This window comes from Podarcis liolepis (assembly GCF_965112155.1).
Source record: "Podarcis liolepis genome assembly, chromosome: 2".
In the NCBI taxonomy this organism is placed as follows: Eukaryota; Metazoa; Chordata; class Lepidosauria; order Squamata; family Lacertidae; genus Podarcis; species Podarcis liolepis.
In genome coordinates, this window is record NC_139555.1 from 63336710 (window position 1) to 63358567 (window position 21858).

The following is a 21858-nucleotide window of genomic DNA, read 5'->3' on the forward strand; positions in this document are numbered from 1 at the left end:
AGTTCTCTGCCATCCTCTTGGCTGGCTGCCCAAGCCTGTGAGCCTGCACATCTCACTGAGGAGAAGGAAGTAGCTGGCCACCACACAGCTTTGCATATGTGAGCAAGAAAGGGGGGGGGGAGGGAGAGAAGCCTCTTGACAGCAGCACTTTCAGATTACGCTTCTCACTTCTCAGTAGGAGAGTTCCCATCAGCTTGTTCTGGGAAAGAGGCCAAATGAAAAAACTGCGGCACGTGCCTGGTTTGTGCGGTTACAGCCTTTGTGAGTGGCAGCGCACCAGCGCAAGGAAACTCAGCTGGTGGCCCAAGTCAGGTCCTGAAACAATCACCTATTTAGGGGCAAACTACACAGACTGCGGGATGCGGGTGGCACTGTGGGTTAAGCCACAGAGCCTAGGACTTGCCAATCAGAAGGTGAGCGGTTTGCATCCCCACAACGGGGTGAGCTCCTGTTGCTTGGTCCCTGCTCCTGCCAACCTAGCAGTTTGATAGCACGTCAAAGTGCAAGTAGATAAATAGGTACTGCTCCGGCGGGAAGGTAAACAGCGTTTCCGTGCGCTGCTCTGGTTCGCCAGAAGTGGCTTAGTCATGCTGGCCACATGACCCGGAAGCTGTACGCTGGCTCCCTCGGCCAATAAAGTGAGATGAGCGCCGCAACCCCAGAGTCGGCCACGACTGGACCTAATGGTCCGGGGTCCCTTTACCTTTTTTACACATACTGCACTCAGTTGCAGAAGCAGCAACCTGGAGCAGAAAGTTCTACAAAGAGGGAGCAGCTCTCTCTTTCTTTCCAGTACCAATTTCCCCAGCATCAATAACTTCCCAGCTGATTTTAGCTCTATGAAGGAGGAAAAAAGAGGGGTATGGATATAATCATACTGGGGCATAAGGAAACTGAGGGTTTTGTGAAAGGAAAGGTCCACAGCAAAAGGACTGAGCACCCCTTCTGCGCCACAAGATCCGTGGCTACAGATTACAGCAACTCATTGCTGCTTCCAGTTCAAGACCACGACATGAGGAGGGGAAATATTCCAGTGACTGAGCACCCCTTGTCGTTTCTTCCTCAGCACATCTCTTTCTTTCTCCTGATGTTTTCTCCATGTGAAAAAAAGAAGACTGCGAGTAGCTCACGGCAGATACCTTTGTTGTTTCTTTTCTTTTGCTTAAATTACTCTGTGAAATGCAATATAAAATAGTTCAACTGCTCGATAAAACCTGCTGACTAGTTTAGCTTTCATCTTCTGGAGACCTCTATATTTCCCAGTCTCTGAGCTATCAAACCACACAAGGAGATTGTATGAAAAAAATACATCAGAACTAAACGCACACACAAAAAGGTAACAAAGAAACTTCCAAGACGACACGACCCATAAAACATTCCCCCCCCCTTTGCGTCTCAATCTAAACAAGCTGTTTGGATTAACATACCGATTTCCCGGTGCTTCCTTGGGAAGACCTTTTATCTTCAGCTCCAACGATTTCAAACTCAGATGAAGATCCCTGTAGAGAAAATGAATGAATGTAGAGTTATATACCCCAAATTCCAATGGGCCCCTTACAGGAAAAAAACAGAGTAGGGATTAAATGAGTAATTTGGGTTTCCCCGCTGTCTACTGAATGTGTTTAAAAAACAAACAAACAAATATATGGTGTCCTGCTTACTTAGAAACAGGATAAAAAAGCAAAAAACCTGCAACAAAATATTGCCATAAATCCTCACCTCCCAGCATACTGGTATTCAAAAGGTGGGTTGCTGCCTGATCCAAGATAAGTCGCAACAGGAAGCACCACCACTATGCAAATATGCAATAAAAGATTAAGAAATGGGTCCCCAAATGCATGTTTGGGTCAAAAGTGGGTCCTGGGTCTGGTAAGGTTGAATATACCTTTATATACACTGTTCCAATTATGCCTTCCTCCATGATAATATAGGCTGTCAAGGGTTCAAGCAGGTCTTTGCTTTTCTGTTAAGTCTTTCCCACCTAATCCTCAACTTTCCTGAGCTCCTGGAGGTCAATCTAGTCTTTGCTGGGCTCCTTTGCAGTTTTGTTTGCTTTTTTATTTTGTTTGTGGTTCTGCAAATCTCTGTGCTTCTCTGAGTGCACCAATAACTCTCTAATGTTTCTCAGGGACCCTCTGTGGGCTCCAATTCCGTTAGCAAGAGGGAATGCATTCAAAGTCAGAGGGGAGTGGGACTGCATCTTTCACTGGATGGAGCTGTTTCCAAATGTTGCTTATTTCTTTGATCTAAAAAGGTCATGTGGGAAAGGAAGATAGCATCTTACACACCAAACTGGAGGCGTAGCGAGATCAAAATCTACCTAATAACTATTAGAAACTACAGCAATCTGTAACTGTCCGTGATATAGAATGAAACAGGGCTACATGTTTTCTCAAATAATACAGTCTTCAAAACTACAACAGTTTTATGTGAAGGGCTGGAGCTTGGCGGCAGAGGATTTGCCTCACATGCAAAAGATCCCAGGTTCAATCCCTGGTGTCTGCAGGAAGGGCTCAGAAAAGTTGTTTCCTGAAGCTCTGGAGAGCTGCTGGCATCAGTGTAGGCCATGGTGAATAAGATATGCCAACGGCATAAGGCAGCTACCTCTCAGAAACAATCTAAGAGACATCTCTTTGTAGTTAAGTGGCACTCAACAAAGCCAGGCAGTTTGGGATCAGACACTGAACCATGGAATGGACTCTCCCCGCAGCCTCACAATACTTAAATAGTTGTATCCTGGGTCAGGAATAAAAGCACCAGCCTTGGACCTCAATGACTATCACAGGGCGGTTTAAAAGAGAGTGCTCTTTCAGCTCCAGTTCTGCAAAATAGAAAGCACCTCCCAAAGTAGTTGGGATGATCAACTTTACTGTAGAGCATGTGGCTCATTAAAAGTGCTATGCAGCATTCTTCTAGTTCAGAAACCTCCTTCCAGTTACATGGACAGACTAAAAATGCCAGAGTCCTCAAACCTGAGTAGTACATTGGAAGAAAAAGTCATTCTGATATCATTACCCTCACTGCATTTACAATGTGTTTAGCATTCTCACAGCCTAGTTCTATACATACTCGGAAATACTTGCCGCTGAATTCATTGGGACTTACTCCTGTGTCTGTCTAGCAGGGCTTGCAGCTTTAATCATTATTATTATTATTTTTATGTAGCCTTGGCTATTTAAAGTCTGATTTCTTACACTGCTGGGTGGCTTCTGGGTGGGTTTTTCCATCTCCTTCTGATCTTCACCTGGAACCTCTGAGGAAGAGCAAAGATCTGGGATTCCTCCTGGGGGAAAAAGAGAAAAGAAGCACGTGAACATTTCTCACCGCAGAGATCCAACTCTGCCAACAGAAACAACAGCAGCAAAAGTACAAAGAAGAAAAGGGAAAGTTGGGGAAAGGAGAAAACAGGTTGCTAGGCAGGATAGAGATCTCCCATTCTGCATTAACAGGAAACAGGTTCAAGAGCAGGAGGGCTGGTAGCAGCTATTACCTGCCTAAAACAAATCCATTTTATGACAAATTTAAAAACACACACCAGAGAGTCTACAAGGAACAGTACTTGCCCTTTTCCATCTTGTTTTAAGTCCCCATGTATAAATTACACACACACTCCCCCCACGTCAAGCCCCACCTTCCCCAGGCAAGAACCAGTAGCTGGTCTCTGGGGGCACAGAGGCGGCAATGTTTGGTGTGCGATGCAAATGTGTATAAATGGCCTTTGATGAGTGTCAGCTGGAATTTCCCTCTTTCCTCCTGGGCTCAGCATACGGTAATACTGAAAGATCAAAAATCACCCCTCAGCTTTTCCATTTGAAGCCCATCTAGTTCTGAAAAGGGGTGGTAGGTGGGAGAACAGAACAGTCACCTTTTTTAAAAGTGCACTGCATCAGCCTTTGCCAACCTGGCACACTGCATATGTTTTGGACTACAAGCTGCATTAGCTCCAGGCAGCAACAGGTTGATGAAGGTGAGAATGTGCCATATTAGAATGATATGGTGCATATCAGAATGACAGTCACCTTTTCTAAGGTTAAAGGAAGCTGCTCTCAGGGTTTTCACACTCAGATCTATCAAATGTGTGATCCCAGGTACACTGCCAGACTCCCACTAAGTCCAAGACCAGTAAGCTCCCTCTAAGTAGCACCCCCAATAATGGTCTAAACAAATAAATCAAGTAATTGACCATTGGCTGCTCTTTGGTATGAAAAATTCTACCACCCAAGTCAGCTGACCTCACCCTGAATTGGGGATATGTGTGCAATGTGTGTGGCATGCACATATTTACACCCAGACTTTGCTAGTATCAGGTGGGACTCAATCGCAGACCAGTAAACCCAGGTTGTGCAATTACAGTTGGAGGGGAGGTTTTGCACAACAAACCCACTCTCCCCCAGAAGATGGACCTCCCTACCAACAAACAGGAATGAATGCTCGATAAAATCAGTCACCTGGAAGCAATCATGATTTTTTTGAGACCCAAAAAGAAAGCACACCGGGACAGGGGGGTGTCTAGGAAGCTGGCTCAAACCAAGGCATATGTGTCTACCTAGCCCTCTACTGTCTATTCTGACTGGCAGTACTTCTCCAGGGTCTCAGACAGAATGAGGTCCTGCCCCATCACCTGCCTGAAGATGGAAAGGATTATTCCTGGGACCTTCTGCATGCAAAAGTGTAGGGAGTGAGCTGCCCCCTAAACCACACAACCTTCAAAGAAGAATAAAGTGTCTCAGGGCAGGGGTGTGGAAGGAAGAGTTTTGCTGCAGAAGCAAAAATGTATTCAAATCCTTTGGTTACTGGTCATTTGATTTCATGTTTTTCTCAGGGAGGGGAACAGCAGTGAACATGAGCAAAAAGCACGGCCAAAACTTCCCTCAAGTTCCACCGTCTAAAGGCTGTTCGATTTATTTTTGCATATGCACAACCTGCCCAGAAAGTAGCATGCAACAAGACAGGACTGATTCAATCCAAGGAGGCTGGGCTGTAGCTAAAACCATGCGAATGGAGTTCTACCCACACAAGGGAACCTCCCCTTCCTCTCCTCTCGCCAAGCAGCCACAGAATCTGCTCTGGAGGGTTCCACAACCCGCTGCAGAAGATTTTGAATGTGCACGGGGGCTGCAGAGGAGAGGAGAGGTGCAAGTTCTACTGTGAAGTCTGTTGCACGAGCTGAACACCCCTAGGAACTGAAGTGACACAGATTCAGGCTGCAGACCTGAAGACGCAGGTTGGCTGCATAGATGGCCCAGTAATATCAGCATGTATATTTTTTGAAAGGGATTTTTACACTTAATGCAAGACAGCCGACAGCAGCACTGGAGGCTTATTACTCTTCCTTCCAACTTGTAATTCACTTAAATGCAACACACACACACACACACACACACACACACACACACACACACACACAGTGAAAATCTAGGTCTGCCAAAGAAGGTGTTACTGGGACATGCTAAACAGCTGGTCCTTTGATGCTCATACCTGCCATTTCCGCAAGTTTATCAAGAGAGGAGGTGGACCTTAGCATTTCGTTGTCCTTCACTAGGTCCTCCACTTTCTGACGCAGCCTGGAGGCTTCTAACTGAGACTCTTCCAATAGATCCCCTGGCAAAACAACAAGGGCACAATTTAACACTCCTTTGAATTTGCAGGTTCTTTCTTTACAGCAGCACGTTCAGCATAGTTATCAGAACTAGCCAAACTCTAGCAATTCTAGCCTAACTCCACTGCATTTCAGTTCAAATGACTGCTTTATAAACAGTACTTTTACTACACAGAGAAGATCTCTGTGCCATGGGGGGCAGGGGATGGAACTGTGAATGATGTATATAGCAGCCACATAAATTTTTGCATAGATTAGGGAGCAGGCACGAGCATGGAGATATTCCCAACTGTAGGAAAAAGTAGTCAGCTGAACTGCAATGTTTTGCCTTGTCTACTTATTGGCGAGCACCTCAGCCACACATGTGCAAAGCTCAAATTTTATGCCAGTATTTGGGGCTTGCTAAGAAATGTATCGCTATCAAGATCTCATTTTAAAAGGCTTTGGAATAAAGAGCAATGGGTGTTTAATATGCATTGGTGAAAGCTTTTGGAGGCACAAAAAATTCTCCTTTAGGCTAGGTAATATGAACTACCCCTTTAAAAAAACTAAAAACTTTAATAGAAGTAAAGAAATTCCTAATATATACCTCCAATTCAAAACCCTATCTACAGAGAGGTGCATCTGTGGAATGAAACGCTGCTGAGTTGGAACCCATTGACTAATAATAATAATAATAATAATAATAATAATAATAATAATTTATTATTTATACCCCGCCCATCTGGCTGGGCCTCCCCAGCCACTCTGGGCGGCTTCCATAAAACCAAAAATACAGTAAAATCACACGTTAAAAACTTCCCTGAACAGGGCTGCCTATTCAGGACTGTTTCTCAGCCTCTGAAAATGATTATGTTCTCAGACGGCAAACAGTAAAAGATTCTTCATGTGATGCTACTACATACATCCGGGACCTGTGTACAATTTTCACACTTACGATGTTCAGCGTTACTGAAAACCCTTAAGATCTTCCACTGGCTGTCACAATATTTTAAAAGGTCCATATCCCACACACAGCCCACGTGTGAGCAATGCCGGTAAGTCATCACCTGGGACGTCTCTTGAACAACGTGCAGACACGAGGCAAAGGCCTTTTGAGCAACAGCAGTAACAGAGAGAGCACCCCCAGAAAGACTTTAGCACACAAGGGGCAGCAAGTCCAAATCACAGACATGGCCTTTAATGCTCACCACCAGTGAAACTAGTAGGCTATCCCCAATGGAAGCTCACGTGCTGCTACAACTATGCCTCTATGGTGCCACAGAGGTTTTAGAGGTTTCCTGCTAAGTACACAAGAAAGCGGCTTCTTTGAAGTTTGTCGCAGACCTGGGCATTCTGGAAACAGCAACAATGAGTAACTTTTGCTTTTCCGCTTCCATGTCATCCTCACCGTTACCTAGAGACTTAATTCCCTGCATCTTCTCCTTCAGCCGGGTATTTTCCTCCACCAGCCGTTCAAAGGCAGCAGATGCTCCCTTTTCCGTTCCCCCACCCGGGTCATAGATACGATAAGGCCCCTTTCCTTCCATGGGTGCAGCTTAATACTCCAGTTTCCTGGTAGCTGTGCCTGAAACAATGGAACAGGTGGTTAGCATCCCCAGTGTAAATAAGAACGCTAGAACAACCAGAGGGATTTAACAGAAGGGGGAGATAATAGTGTTCATCTGTTACTGGGACTTCAGGGGTTTTCCAGATAGGATGGCCTTGGTCAGAGGCTACAACTTCCATGACTGATAAAACGCTCCCATTATTTTTAACCTTGGTTAAGGGATTATGATCAGGTGGTGCAAGTGTATATCCTCTTGCCTTCCTTTGCCCCAGTTCCCTTGCTCTTCCTGAACCTTGTCTGAACTGGCTTTAACCAATAATTAGTCCTAACGGAGACATCAATCTTAGCCAAGATTTGAAATATATGCATAAGATGACAGCAAAATATGATCCTTATGATACTCTGCTGAGCACTGTTCTTTCATTATGCTTGTGTTTGTAGAGAAAGGACCGGCACCCTGATTGCCAGAGCAAATTTCTCCATTTCTGAAAACAAAAGGTTTTTAAGCAGAGGTTTGATGGCCATCTCTCATGGATGCTTTAGCTAGGATTCCTGCATTGCAGGAGGTTGGACTAGATGACCCTTGGGTCCCTTCCAACTCTAAGAGTCTGTGATTTTATGGAAACACCTCAGCAACAAGAAAAAGGAGAAAAAATTAAAAAGAGCTGGGATATACAATTTAATTAACATATTTCTATACCATCCTTAATTAAAACAGATTTCAGGGCATTGTACAACAAACCAGAGTAATAAAATTAAAACCAAATAAAAAACCCACTAACACTGTGCAGCCATAACATATTTTTTAAGCAGCAGATAAAAAGGACAAAAGCAAGCTGAGTGAGTATACAAATTAAAATGCCTCGGTAAATACGAATGTCTTAACCTAGCGCTGAAAAGATTGCAAAGTAGGTGCCAGGCGTACCTTTTATGGGAAGGCATTCAAATACCTCTTATTTCTTATTACAGAGCACACTACCATTTAAAGATGAACTCCTGTTGAAGATCTCAACACAGGCTGGTATGGTGGAAGAAGCATTCTTGCAAGTATTTGGGAATAATAATAACAACAACAACCAGTTAAAATTCTGGCAGCCAAATTCTGAACTAATTGAACTTCTGAGTAATCTTCAAGGGCAGCCCCAAGTATTACCAGACTATGGAACACTGTAACCAGACTATGCCTGTTGAGGAATGGCACAGTGTAGATGGTGTAGTTAAGGAAGAATATAGGAGGTAGCAATCCATTATGAAACACACACAGAGAGGTAAAATGAGATCCACCAGTAAGGCTGTGGGTGCCTTGCAGTAGATTTAAGGGTTTCTAACTTTTCTAATGACAGAAACAACCAGCTAAAAGGCCCTTTATTTTCAAATTAGGTTGCCGATAAAGAACTGTAATGGTTCTAGGGGTTGCTTGTGTGTAAATCAACGCCACCCTTGGCTGGTTGCCTGAATGAACCCTTTCTGTCTGGACAGCCACGCGCCTGTGGCTGTCTCAATCGCTGGCAGAATCTGTTAGTGGGCGTTTCTTGAACTTCTTCCAGCAAAGAAGCTCTTTGACGCCTAGTCTCCGCCTACTTTCCCTGCGCGGAAGCCTTCTGCGCAGGGAGGGTGTGGGCAGCGGAGGACCCGTGCTCTCCCCACTGGTTCCTGGCGAGGAGTCTTGGAGCCACCTCGCCGATTCCCCCATCTGCCCCCCTTCTCCACTGGTGTTACGCTGATTTCCTTCCCCAGAAGATGTGCTGCTTCTCTCCCTCCCGGGACGCTCTCCGGAATCCCTCTGGAGCCCTCTCTCTCCCTCTGGCTTCGATGGCAGTTCCCTGACAAGAACATTTGGGAGAAAACCAGGACTGGGTTTTTTGTGAGAGAGAATGTATAAACTTGGTCCTGGTACTGCAATACTAATGCCCAGTCTGAATATGTGCTCAGAGGCACCCTGCTTACTGATTCTTGGTGTATATGCCTGCCCACTTGACCCAGTATTTTACTCTGGTTCCTACATCTCAGTTTTCAAGCAAAAATGAACAAACAAACAAATGAATAGATCTACTCCATTAGCTCAAGTTGACTAGGTTGGGGAGCAAAAAGGCCCAAAGTGATGGAACATTCAGATCTAATGCACAGAGTGTGCAACTCCCTATGCACATCTTGTGCTGCAAAATTTAATCCTGCATCATTTAACGATGCTCATCACGCACCAAACTAATGGGAGTTCAGCTAGGTTACTGCACTCTGGATCAACAGAGAACAGAACTAGGTCAGCAGGCGTCATTAAAAAGTGCACAGACATTCTTCTTGAATGATGCAGGAACAGCTCCGGGATATTTAGTGTGCTGAAACAAACCTTACTTCAGTTCAAACCGTGTGAAAGAAAGTGTCATAAATAGATAACAGACCAGTGAAAGTGTCTGAAACTAGAACAGGCTTGCTGATGCTGAATAATATACATATCTATTAAATTATCAGTATGGGAACAGAAAGGAGGGGTAAGTACATTTAAATACTATTTCTTAAAACAAAAACACTATTCAAGGATCCACAAATACACTGACAAATGCACTATCATTTTAAGCTGATAAAGGCAGAATCAGGGAAAGGCAGCACCCTACTCCTCATCCAGAAATGGAGGGTCCCCATCTGGTGCCACACTGGTCACATCCACACAATACATTCAAAGCACTCTCATGCCACTTCAAAAGGCATGGCTTCTCCTAAAGAATCCTGGGAAGTATAGTTAAAGGGAATTGTGGCACTGTGAGGGTCTCCTAACAATGCCCAACACCTTTATAGTTCCCAGGATTCTTTGGGGGGAATAATGTAAGAATGCTCTAAATGTACAGTATGGATGCACTAAGTCACTAAGTCTTGCAGACTCTCAGGAAGTAAGGAGATGATTCAGTGCTTAGTGCATCAGGGATTATGATCCCTGAGGGTCACTGGAATTTCTAGAGTTTGCTGGGTGATTATGCTCCTCCTTTACCCCTGGTTCAAGGTATGGATAGGGCTACCACCCAGAATTTTATCCTCCTTGAAATGCCCCATGGGCGCTGAGACAAGTTAGACATGGCTGGAATGTGGGAATGTTCAGGGAAGCAGGAGAGGATATAATGTTTATTAATATCCTTCCTAACTTGTGCTAGCAAGTTTCTTTGCTTAGCAGATTTTCTCATTCCCCTTTTAAACGCACAGCAGGTAGCTGGTTGCAGGCTTGTGTAAGCCTCTCACTATTAGGTTCCTGGTAAATTCCCTTATATCCCTCTTAAAAGAATGAACTTGTCACAATCTTGTGTAAATTATATAATAGTAGTTTACTCGCATTCTGTTCACAGTTGGATCCCTGAAGGCAGGCTTAGTTACAAAGTATATACATTTGGAGCTATCCCATATATGGGGATAATCACAGTGTCCTCTGTTGGCTAGCTAAAAAGCTGCTCCAACGACGGAGGAAGTCAAAGAGAGAGAGTGTGCTGTGTGCCTTGTCTCTTTTGTTACCTGGGCAGGTAAGGCCACACCCACCTCTAGTCACATGCAAAGGAAGTATGTCCCAGCCAGGAGAAAACAGGAAGTTTTCAACTGGCTGGACCAAACATTCCCCTGCATGTCCACTCTAGGAAAACAAGGAATGATGTACTTGACTGCTACTTATGTATCACATCCCACATGGAAAGCAATGCATACCCTTTTGTTGGCGTTTTTATGCAGAAGCTGGATGAGCACCTATCAAAGATGCTAGAGCAACAGATAAGGACATCTGAAGTCCCTTCCATCGCTAAGATTCTGTGAAATCTCTTCTCCTAGGACAACTGTGATTCATTTCTCAATTCAGAATGCATAGCTTCTACGCACTGCAGATGCCAAGGCATATTTTGAACTTTTGACAAGCCATTGTTGGAAAAAAATTATTTTCCCTGTGCTGTTTTGACCCAATGAACAAAGAACCTCCTGATTTTCAAATCAGAGGATAGGATTGCTGCAGTCCATGAATACAGAGCACAGGAGGTGAAGTAGAAATTAAAGCAACACACAATGTGGAGGCAGGAAACAGTCCTTAATAGGAGTGTTACAAGCCTGCCACTGTCTTCATCAGTAACACATTCAAGGGTATGTAGATACAAGAACATAATAAGAGCAGTGCTAGACCAGATGCCTGTTCCCTATAGCAGCCAATGATTCCTCTGGGAAGCCTACCTGGGAGGAAATATATATCCATCATGACAAGCAGCCATTGATGACCAAAAACTCCATGAACTTCTCTAATCTCCTTTTAAACCGTCCAAGTTGACAGCACAATAAATTAGTTCAAGAAAGATGCCTTCTCTCCTCCTAAAAGTGAGAAGGGCTTTTCCTGCAAATCAATGCTTCAAGGTTAGAGCTTTTTTTCTTTAGCTTCAGGGAAAGAGTAAAAAGATACTGCTGTGAGACCCAACAAAAGCTCACAAAATAACGAACTTTATAGTGTGATTGACTACTGGGTTCTGTACAGGACTTCGTAATTTATTTGCAAGGCTACATTTCATTATTTAAAAGAATCATCACATTTCTGCTTATGGACTTGAGGTGAATTAGTATGCTTCATCTCTAGTCTCTAGATAAATGAGAATGGTAATAGTCCCTCCCGAATGCAGATTGCTATCGTTTGCACTGGGAATGTCCCGATTTAAAGATACTGTATTGGCATAAAAACATAAATACTATCTCTGCAGGGACTTGTTACAAAGTATCTTTAGAACGGTTAGTCAACTTGTTGAACTATTTCAAAGGTGTCAGCCTGTTGCGTCTCAGTATATATATAGGTTGCTTCTAGAAAGCTGACACAGTTAAAAAAATTGGAAGACCCCAAATCTCCTTCAGCTTTAGCTTTGTGGGGTTTTTTGTTTGTTTCCTTACAATTCTATGTGCAGAAATGAAAATGCTTGCAGCGTGTATCCTGATGGAGTATACTGTTTAAATATATATGTGTGTGTGTATACTATCTTGAAAGATGAATACACATGGCACCATGGGTGAAATCCATTGGTGACCACCCACCCACAAATCAGATACTGCTGGCAGAAGAGATTCCTCTTTTCCTGTTTCACCCAATGTGGCTGGCAGCAGATTCAGAAGAAAGCAACATTCACTTCTTCCTCACATAACCCACACTCACCTTACAAAATTCATTCCCACAATATGGGGCGATGGATTTCATTCATAAGCCAGCTTGATTTGTATTTTTCAAAGTGAAATACAAACAATTAGAACCAATGAATAAGCCGTGAGTTGCCTAGTCAACAAGAAAGAACAAACTACTGATCAGATGTGTGGGGGTGGAGGAGTCAGGAGTTAACTGCTCTGAGGGATTTCACAGACCCATGACTTTAAATTCAATGACGCAAGCATTTCCATATACATATAAAAGTACTATTTCCCCCCCATTCATGATCTGCATAAACCCCTCTGCCATACACTATAGTTCATTAGAACTCCCGTCACCCTGCCCCATATCAGCAATTTTGTGCATTCTGACTATGGAAATAATCAAATTACTCAATTGTGGCAGGTGCAGGCCATGAGTCCTGGATTCCAGAGAATTTTGGTGTTTGTTTGTTTTTTAAATAAAGTTTCCAGTCCTCATGTTACACGTACTAACACCAGTTCTGTAAGATATGTTTGCTTATTTAGGGCAGCAGAGGGAGGCTAATCAATGGCCTTGAAGGCCATCTTGCAGGCCACAATGACAACTATCATTACCCCTAGCCAGTGTGGCCAATGGTGGAATTTGGAATCAAAAATCTGGAGATCTGGAGGACTGCAGGTCCACCTCTGACTTAAGCGAGTTGTGCCCTGCTCTTCTTCTTGATTTTAACAATGTTCTCTACCACTTTAGCTCCTCCTGGAGGCTGCATTGGTAGAAAGCATTGCTAGAAACAAGAATAATGAAAACACAGAACAGAATAAGCCTTGTTGAGAAAGAATCTGTTTACTCATCTTAACCCTTTGAAACACAACTATATTTAGATATCAGATCACCCTCAATGAACAATATTAGGACTTCCAAAAAACTTTTGATAAAAGCCCCTCATGATTTCACAGAAATGGGCAATGTGATATGCTTTCACAGGGATCATTCAGTGGTTAAAAAATAATTGGATAGGTCCCACACAGGACTTTGAAACTGGCGCTATCTAACTTATCTGCAAGTTATCCGGAGTTGGGGTGAACAATGAAGTTGACTACAATTCAGTACAGTACTACTGTTATTTAGTTGCAGGCGACTTCCTATTTACACACCCTCTTTGAGTGTACAACCACACACATGCCTTGTGCCAGGAACCCAGAAGTGGATCCCAAAAACAGGGAGCACCCTGGAGAGTCCTCCTGACATGCAAGGAGCCCCTCCCTGGAGCCCAAAGAGAATGTGGCATGGCAGCAGCTGCTTCCCCAGACCTCAGCTGTGCAAGCCGTACTTCTGCGCATGCTTTCCCCCCATGCGTTAGCTGAGCTGATACAAGCGACTCCCCATTTCACACGGTTTCACTGATGCATGCAGAGGTCTGGAACGTAACCCCCACATAAATGGGGAGTCAGCTGTATTTAGTTATACCCTGCCTTTTTCCCTGACAGGACTCAAGGAACTCAAATTTGCCAATACCTCCAGAGGCAGGATTCAGCTAACTTGTTGTTCCTAACAGGGTTGTCCCAGTCCACCAGTCCTCACTCAGAGGAAGGGGTCCTTTTAAACAGAGTGAGGTATCAGAGTGATTTGCCATCAATCAGGCAACATGACAGTAATGCAGGTTCTCTCCATAGCCAGCTCAGTCACATAGCTTCACTCCAGGAAGGGGTCTCAGAGGTACCCCAAATTAGAGAAGATAAAAGCAAAAGGGGGAGGGAGGGAGGCAAAAGGAGAAGGGGGGAAGGTGATAACAGCAGCAGCAACTCCTCAGGCAGCACGCCAGTATTTAGGTCTAGAGTTCTCAATCACTATAGGTCTGTCTTCTTAGCACAAAATCATCCTTTTCGTCCTTCAAAGGCAACCAACTTGCAGAAAATGCTTTGCCACACAACCTGTGTCAAAGAAAAGACAGACAGATGGCACCCTCCAGCTGCAAGAAGGCGACAGAGCAGGCAACCGCTACTGCACAACAAAAGCCTGCAAGGTCTCATCTCTGGAGGTGTTTCCCAGTTTACATAACCTGCCTGTCAGGAATGCTGGGGATTTTCCAGCCAAGGGTTGAAACCTGGCATAATCCAGGACCAGAACAGCAATTAAATGCCTGATGGTTAGGAACATGGGGGGTTTTTCTTCCCACAAAGGAAGGTTCTTAAAAAGCTAGGTGAGAAAACATTGTCATAAATGTTTTCCATCTGAGCATGGCTCTTTCAAGGAAGTTCCCATTTCTCATGATACTAACAGTTTTCCTGACACACCAAGTAAAAACTGAGTAACTCCTATTTATTTATGATCTGGGCACCCAGTTACAAAACTGAGTTGCGCCTGTCTCTAAACTCATGTGCGCACGAGTCCCAGTTCTTTCAATGAAAATTGCTTGCACGTGAAAACGCAGAGACACAACAATTGTTAAGCATTCTCCCTGCACTGTTCAAGGTCATGCGACACCCCACCCCCCACCCCACAAGCTCTGAGCAAATATATTATCTCATCCTTCCACTAAGTGGTAGGAAATACTTCAGAGGTAGTTTCTGTAGGGGCCATTTTTTATAACGAGGGTGTTTTTCATGCTATCAGCAGATTTACAAACACACAAGTACCTGGGTAGACAATACTCATATTTAGGGATGCCCCAATTTTCACAAAAGCAACAACATGTCCCTGGGACACACCCCTCTCCTTGCTCAGACTTCTGTCTTTGTAGGCTACATTCCAATTCCAAAATCACTTTTTCAGTCATCAACGACTCATTAACAAATTATATTTATCTATCAGCTGTGCAAAAGCCAGGACGGGGGACAGCATTTCCCCCACGCAATGTTCACAACGATATATTTAAGATCTCTTTCTTTCCCTCTATACAAAAACACAGACGTGTGTCCCCCACCAATACAAAAGCCACAAGAACGCAAGATGATTTAAGGCAGTGCACAGGGGGTTGAATGACTCCAGGCTGCTGTTAAACGCCTTTGGTTTCCAAACTTCTCATTTGCCATGAATTAATGTAGGGAGTTTCCCCTGAAGGAAACCACCACGTCTTTTACAAGAAAGACTTCCAAGGGAATGTTTCGGAGGAATGCGGAGAACTGGAACAGGAGAAGAAAAATCCTTCTTCCAATACATTTCCCTTATGTTTGACCTTAGTTTGCACATGTAGCACCATTGCCTCTGCGGTGGCGCAGAGCTTGATGGGGTGGGGAAAGAGGACACATGCGACTAGGAAGAGAACGACGAGGGTCCTTGGAAAAAGAGCAAAGGTCTCTTTAGGCCAGGATCCCATAACTGGGGACATACCAAGCTGGGCACAGGAAACTGCCTTATACCAAGTCCGATTATTGATCCATCTAGCTCAGTATTTTCTCCATGACTAGCAGTGGTTCTCCAGGGTTTCAGGCAGGGCTCTCTCCCAGTCCTACCTCAACGCCCCAGGATTGAACATGGGACCAACTGCATGCAAAGCAGATGCTCTACTACTGAGCTACAGCCCTTCTAGTAAGGTAGCCCACCAGCTTTGCCACATCCATGGCAAACCTTCCAGTTTTTACAGCCCTGGGCAACGGCAGGTTGATTGAGCCTCCATAACATGGCTGGTCAGCTGCATTTGGCCTAGTGGGTCACAGGTAGTCCAGGTTTGACTGAAGCCCATACAGTTTGCAGGAGGACAAGCAGATACATGGTGGCCCCTCCTGCTGTCAACACTGGCCCATAGGGGTGGACAGGGGCATAGCGGGAGTAGTTTAGTTAAGTAGTTTCTACTTAACTAAAACTAGAAATAGTCAGAAAATCCTAGCTACTCCCATGGGGATGGAGAATATAAAGATCTGGTCACAAAGCTTCCTCACTTCTGCATTAGGACTTGCGCCTCCACAACAGAACTTCCCCTCCCTCTCCTTTCTCTGCATATCCCCACAAATCTGCTCTGGAAGATTATGGGAACTCCCAGAACAAATATGAAGGGGAGAGATAGGAAGCTCCAATGCGCAAACGAATCCCTCAAACTAAAAGGGACATTATTGTTGGCTACAACCAATTATAAGCAAAGCAAAAGATGAAGAACTCAAAAAGAAGAAATCCCAGAGCACGCCAGACATAATTGCATTTTTGGAGCCTTGTCACAAATTTCACTTTGGTGCTTCACTCCCTTGGAGTGCACTCTCTCTTGTTGCCCCCCCCCCCCCACTCTCACACAAATCTTATGCATAAATACAGACCAAGAAATTACATGCAAGTATGTCAAGAAGTAGCTATTTTGGAAGTTAGCAAAATGTGTTTGGCATCCAGCTGCACAGATGCTCTGGCATGTATCTGGGGTGTGTGTGTGTGTTTTAAGCCTTGACCAACCACAGGAAGATTTACACTTCATTAAAAGAAGTGTAGCTTTCATAACTTGCCCAAAAATTCATGTCCCTGGAAGCAGTGCATTAAACACTCTACAGGCAATTTGGGCAACATATTGTAGAGCAATGCCAAGGGGTGGGGAACCTCTTATAAGAGAGGCTGGAAATGAAAAGCCTATTCAATTCTCTGTGATGCTTGCCTTAGTCAGCAAGCCAGTGTGGTGTAATGGTTATAGTGTCAGACCAGGACTTGGGAACCAGAGTTCGAATCCTCACTGAGCCACGAAGCTCACAGGATGACCTTGGGCCAGTCACTGCCTCTTATCCTAAGCTTCTTCACTGGGTTGTTTTGAGCATAAAATGTGGAGGTGGAGAACTGTGAACACCATCTTGAGCTCCTTAGAGGAAAGGTAGGATATAAATGTAACAAAGAAAATGAATAAATAAAAATACTTGCAGCTGGTGACCCTCCTGCAGTTTGGGAAGTTTTGAATGCTTTAGGAAATGGCAAGAACTAATGGCACAAGAAACACACACCCCTCTCTTTGCCTCTCTGCATTTATCTCATTGGCACATGACATATTTTTTCGGCACTTTTAATCCACCGGGCACCCACTCTGAAAGCAGGTCAAGGTCAAAGCCTGACAATTCAGGCCCAGCTGACAATGAAGCAGAAAGCTTATCAAAGCAGTGAGACAGAGTCACTGGCTCACCAGGTGACACATGAGTACAGGGTCTATTTCTGGAGAATCACTAGCAGCTGACAGGAAGCTGATTGAGAAAAGTGGTGTGTGTAGGTCTCTGAACGTGCTGATCACACAACGCACAAGCACCACCCCCCAGTAGCAAGGAACATTAATCTCTGCCGAATCTGAATGTATGTTGTAGCCAATTCGGGGGGGGGGCAGAAGCAGTCCACATGGGGTTGACCCTGACAACAGTCCAGAACTGGTAACTGGTGCAGGGCCCTAGGCATTGCCTTGGGGTCTTCACATACAATGTCAATTCTCAGACAATTGTTCTGACTGCTTATTGCCTTCTGGGCCCAATTTAGGGTGCTGATGCTGGCTTTTGAGGCCCTAAAAGACCCAGGCCCAAAATACTGAAGAAACGCCTCCTCCCATACCAACCTACCTGAATTTTAAGATCTGCAGAAGATATTCTGCTGGTGATCTCCACACCTAATGAGAATCATAGTCTGGGGCCCCACAGGGAGGCTCTCTCTGTGGCAGCCTTACACTTTTGGAACACCTCACCATGCCATTGCTTCTATTTCAGTAGCGGAAGAAAAACAAAATTGCAGAGTTGGAAGGAACCCAAGGGTCATTTAGTACAGCCTGCTGATTGCAGGAATCACAGCTACAGAATCCCTGACAGATGGCCAGCCACCCTCTGTCTAAAGACCTCCAATGAAGGGGAGTCCATCACCTTTTGAGGTAGTCCATTCCACTGTCAAACAACCCTTTGCCCAGGTTTTTGAGGAGGGGTGAGGTGTACTGGGTGCCTATAAATTCTTGCCCCTGCTGGTTGCATAATTGGGAATTATGTATTTTGTTTTATATTGGTTTTTGAAGCTCATGGGTTGTTTTCAACATACATTCCATCAACTCAAGGACTTCACTTTACACAGTGGAATGTTCTTCTCCTCTCCCTCCCATCCCCCCTTAAATCTGTTCTGAGTTCCCCCCCAACCTTCCAGAGGATTTGGGGATGACAGAGGGGGAGGTGGGGAAACTCCGCTTGTGCTAGTGGTAATCCTTGCACTCACACTTCATTTAGATGAACAGTGCCTTCTAAACACTTTAATATATATTATACGTATTATATTAAAATAATAAAGGAAAGAAAATCTAGTCAAGGAAATGGGCAGTATAATATAGAAAACAGAATAACCAATAAGAGTCCACAGCATCCCAGTCACAAGGACGGTCAACTTCATTCTAGGTATTTGGCCATTTGGGTGACTACATTTGAAGAAGAATGTAATTTACATCATTAATCTACCTTTCTGGAGACAGGATAAGCTATGACCATGACCACAATATCCACAGGAGCCAGATTAATTTGTTGAAGGCTAATAATAAGTCACATCAGGAGAGAAAACGGGGTTTCCCTTTTTTTTAAAAAAAACCACTTGTCTGCAGGTACAGACAATCTCTATGCTGATTTGTGATGGAGCCAGCATTCACATGTCCATCCTGTTCACAAATGAAGTGGTTTTTTTTGGGGGGGGGTCTTTATTCTTAGTGGTTAGGTTCCATCCTAAATTAGCTATCCCAGAAAATCTTTGGAATATGAGAAGTGGACAGCAGAAACACCTTGAACACATGAGAAACTACTGCAGTCATTGCATTACTCACAGACGAACCAAGGAGTGAGAGGTTTTCAACAGGTTCCCAATGGACAGCACACACACATTGCTACAGCATGAGCTGGGCTTCTTAATGCTTTCCTGCCACCCAACCTTCTTGTTCTAGATTCCACTGTTGCTAAATCTGTCCTCCCACGAACTTTGTCTTTTCGGGCGTCAGTTGTATGCTGACATAGAATGGGCCAGTAAGTGATACTCATGCATATGCAACAGAGAGTATCTGGCTTTTGTAGACCAGAAGAACTTGTTGATGCTGTGCTAGAGAATGGAGAAAATCTCCATACAGAGAGTTCTACATTCCCATCACATTCCCTTTAAGTAGCAAAAAAAAAAAAAGTTGCTTGCATACATCAGGAACTCTAGCACTCACCATCCCCAATTGGCTATGCTGGCTGGCACTGACGTAAGATGGAGCCTAGCATCATTACACAGGATTGTTCCACTGGAAGTGTTTACAGGCCCCAAGGCTGAAACAATTGCATCTGTTTTGGTAACGAACTAGATATACAAGTATAATCTAGAACAGCATTTCCCAACCTGCAGGTCATAAACCCTGCGCAAATGGGTCACATGCTTTATAAGCAAACCCAAAATAACTATGGCTTGTAATACTTAACTGATACAATTAATACCCCTTACAACTCTTTTGCTCGGTTGGTATATCATAAGGCTGCTTTGACACCTGTAACAAAATGATGGAAAAGCTCAAAAAAGCACTTGGGAACTGCTAGCAGTGATGGCCCGCCACAAAGTGCTCACACAAGAAGGAGCCCTAAGTGATCACCACGGCCTTTGGAACCTGAGCACCAGAAGCGAGCTGTAACACTCCCTGCACAAGGATCCCATGGTGAGCCATCACTGAATCTACCGCCAAGTTAATTAACAGTTAAACCATGGGTGAGTTGAAGTTTGTTACATCTAACACTGCTTGTGCAGCTGTATTCATTTTTTTTTTTTTTTTTTTAAAAACAGCTTATGAAGCAATATCCTGCAAATTGGTGGTTGGAACTCTTACATCCCTATAAACAAAATAGTAAATAACTATAAATATTTTAACAAATTCCATGTTAAGTAAATTTTTGCTTGGATGTCTCAAGAACAGGCAAACCTACAGTTAAAATGAATGAAACTGTTGGCTGCCAGAGACCTAAGCGCCAAAATTCATCTGACAATAAGTTGATGGGTAAATTTGAACCCATGCATCACCAAGCTGAAAAGGCTGGAAAACACTGGTGTGGAGAAAACTCAAGATTGAAGTGTTAGTGCACAAATCCAAATAAATCCTGGTTGACAAACCAGTACTCCTCAGATGAAACACTGCATTTCAACTGGTATAAAGAAACTCTGGGCACAATCCGGACAGAAACGCAACCCTATGCATGTTTACTCTGTTTAATGAGACTTATTCCCAGGTATGTGTGCACAGGTGTACAGCCTTAGTCAATTCATTCATGTGTGAGTGTGAATAGATCAGTCAACCAAATCTTCATAAAATCTGCATGTGGTAACTAAGCCTCTATATTTTTTGGGGGGGGGTAACACTTTTTATGTACCTGTGTGTACAAGATGTGGACAAACATCTCCTCTGTGATGACACCTGCCATCTGTGGAATGGCAAGAAGATGCACAAAATACTATCTGGTAGAAAATCAAATCAATAGGTTTTCAGGAGAGGGACTTAAAGAATTGTACATATTTGTACAGTTCTCTCTCTCTGTCTCTGTGTGTAATTTATATGGAGTGTTTTAGACTGCTATCCTACACATACTTACCTGGGAACAAACTCTGTGGAACTTATTCCTGAGTAGGCATATATAGGAAAACATTGCTTGCACTAGTACAAATTTTCTTTTCAGTTACCATCAGCAATATTTTGTTGGAAAGGCAGGATATTAAAAATGCTTAATAAAACTAAGAATACGCTTTCTATGACAACATCTCAGCTGTGGAATGCGCTCCCAAATAAGGCTTGCCTAGCGTTGACCCTTATGTACTTTAAGTATTTTCATTTGCCCAGGTCTTATTACTATTTTCTTTCAGATTTTTTTTAATTTTAGTACCCTATTTGCTTTAAATTCAAGATGTGTCGCGGCTGCTTTGAAGATTATTTTGTTTTCACACTTTATTCATCTGAAGACTTTCAAAGCAGCTCACAATTAAAACAACAACAACAACCTTAAATGCAGGTCTAAATTTTTTTTTGCAAGTCCGACAGGGTTGCAGTTTTCTGACATTCATACTAACACTTCGGTATAGAAAACAAAATCACAAGAGGGTCAATGAAGGGAGTGCGGAAAGGATATGACACAGGATGAGGCTAAAAAGTGCATGAGGCTGAGTGTGTGTTAAAAATAATGGAAGATGGATCAACATTGCTCCGACTTATGCTGGCAAAGATCTAGTATGCTGATATTTGGATGCAACTGCAGCAGTTGGCAACATGCTTCCTTCCTCCCACAAGTCATGCCTTGCTCAACCTGAAAGAAAGCACACTATACACTGACCTTTGCACTGAAAAACCCACATGCCTACGCACACAAGCATAGCAAAACTCCATGTGCTTCAGAGCATCAAATGTGGCCAGGACCTGTCAAATCTTTTTAGAATTAAACTTGCAACTCATCTCTGTTCCATCTGGTAACAATAGATCATAAAAAACTAAAGCGATTCTTCTATTTACACACAGAGAGAGCAAAACGCAATTCAGAGAACAATTATAATTTTACTAAAGAGATTGTAATTCGAGAGAAACACATTCACAAACTTTCAATAGGAACAGCAGCTTCCCTTGGCTGCTGGGTTCGAAATTAGCAGGGCGCCAGGTGCATTTTGCCCCTAAATATTCTC

The 21858-nt window shown here is 43.7% G+C and overlaps 1 protein-coding gene across 20 annotated transcripts in view; it reads right to left on the bottom strand.

Annotated features, from left to right (window-relative positions):
• Positions 1 to 21858, bottom strand: part of TNIP1 (TNFAIP3 interacting protein 1) — a 57804-nt gene that overhangs the window by 23447 nt on the left and 12499 nt on the right. For 8 of the 20 annotated variants that reach the window (XR_014522260.1, XR_014522261.1, XR_014522263.1 and 5 more), the window contains exons 2-5: positions 6996 to 7166; positions 5479 to 5601; positions 3195 to 3283; positions 1428 to 1499 (exon numbers count right to left, since the gene is read on the bottom strand). Coding sequence is in view for 10 of the 20 variants with exons in the window: in XM_083488373.1 (XP_083344499.1) it covers positions 1428 to 1499; positions 3195 to 3283; positions 5479 to 5601; positions 6996 to 7128 (417 nt within the window). In the remaining 10 variants the exon portion in view is untranslated. Of the gene's footprint in view, positions 1 to 1427; positions 1500 to 3194; positions 3284 to 5478; positions 6261 to 6415; positions 7167 to 21858 lie in introns of all 20 variants that reach the window. The other 12 variants (XR_014522262.1, XR_014522265.1, XR_014522268.1 and 9 more) reach the window with 3 other exon arrangements.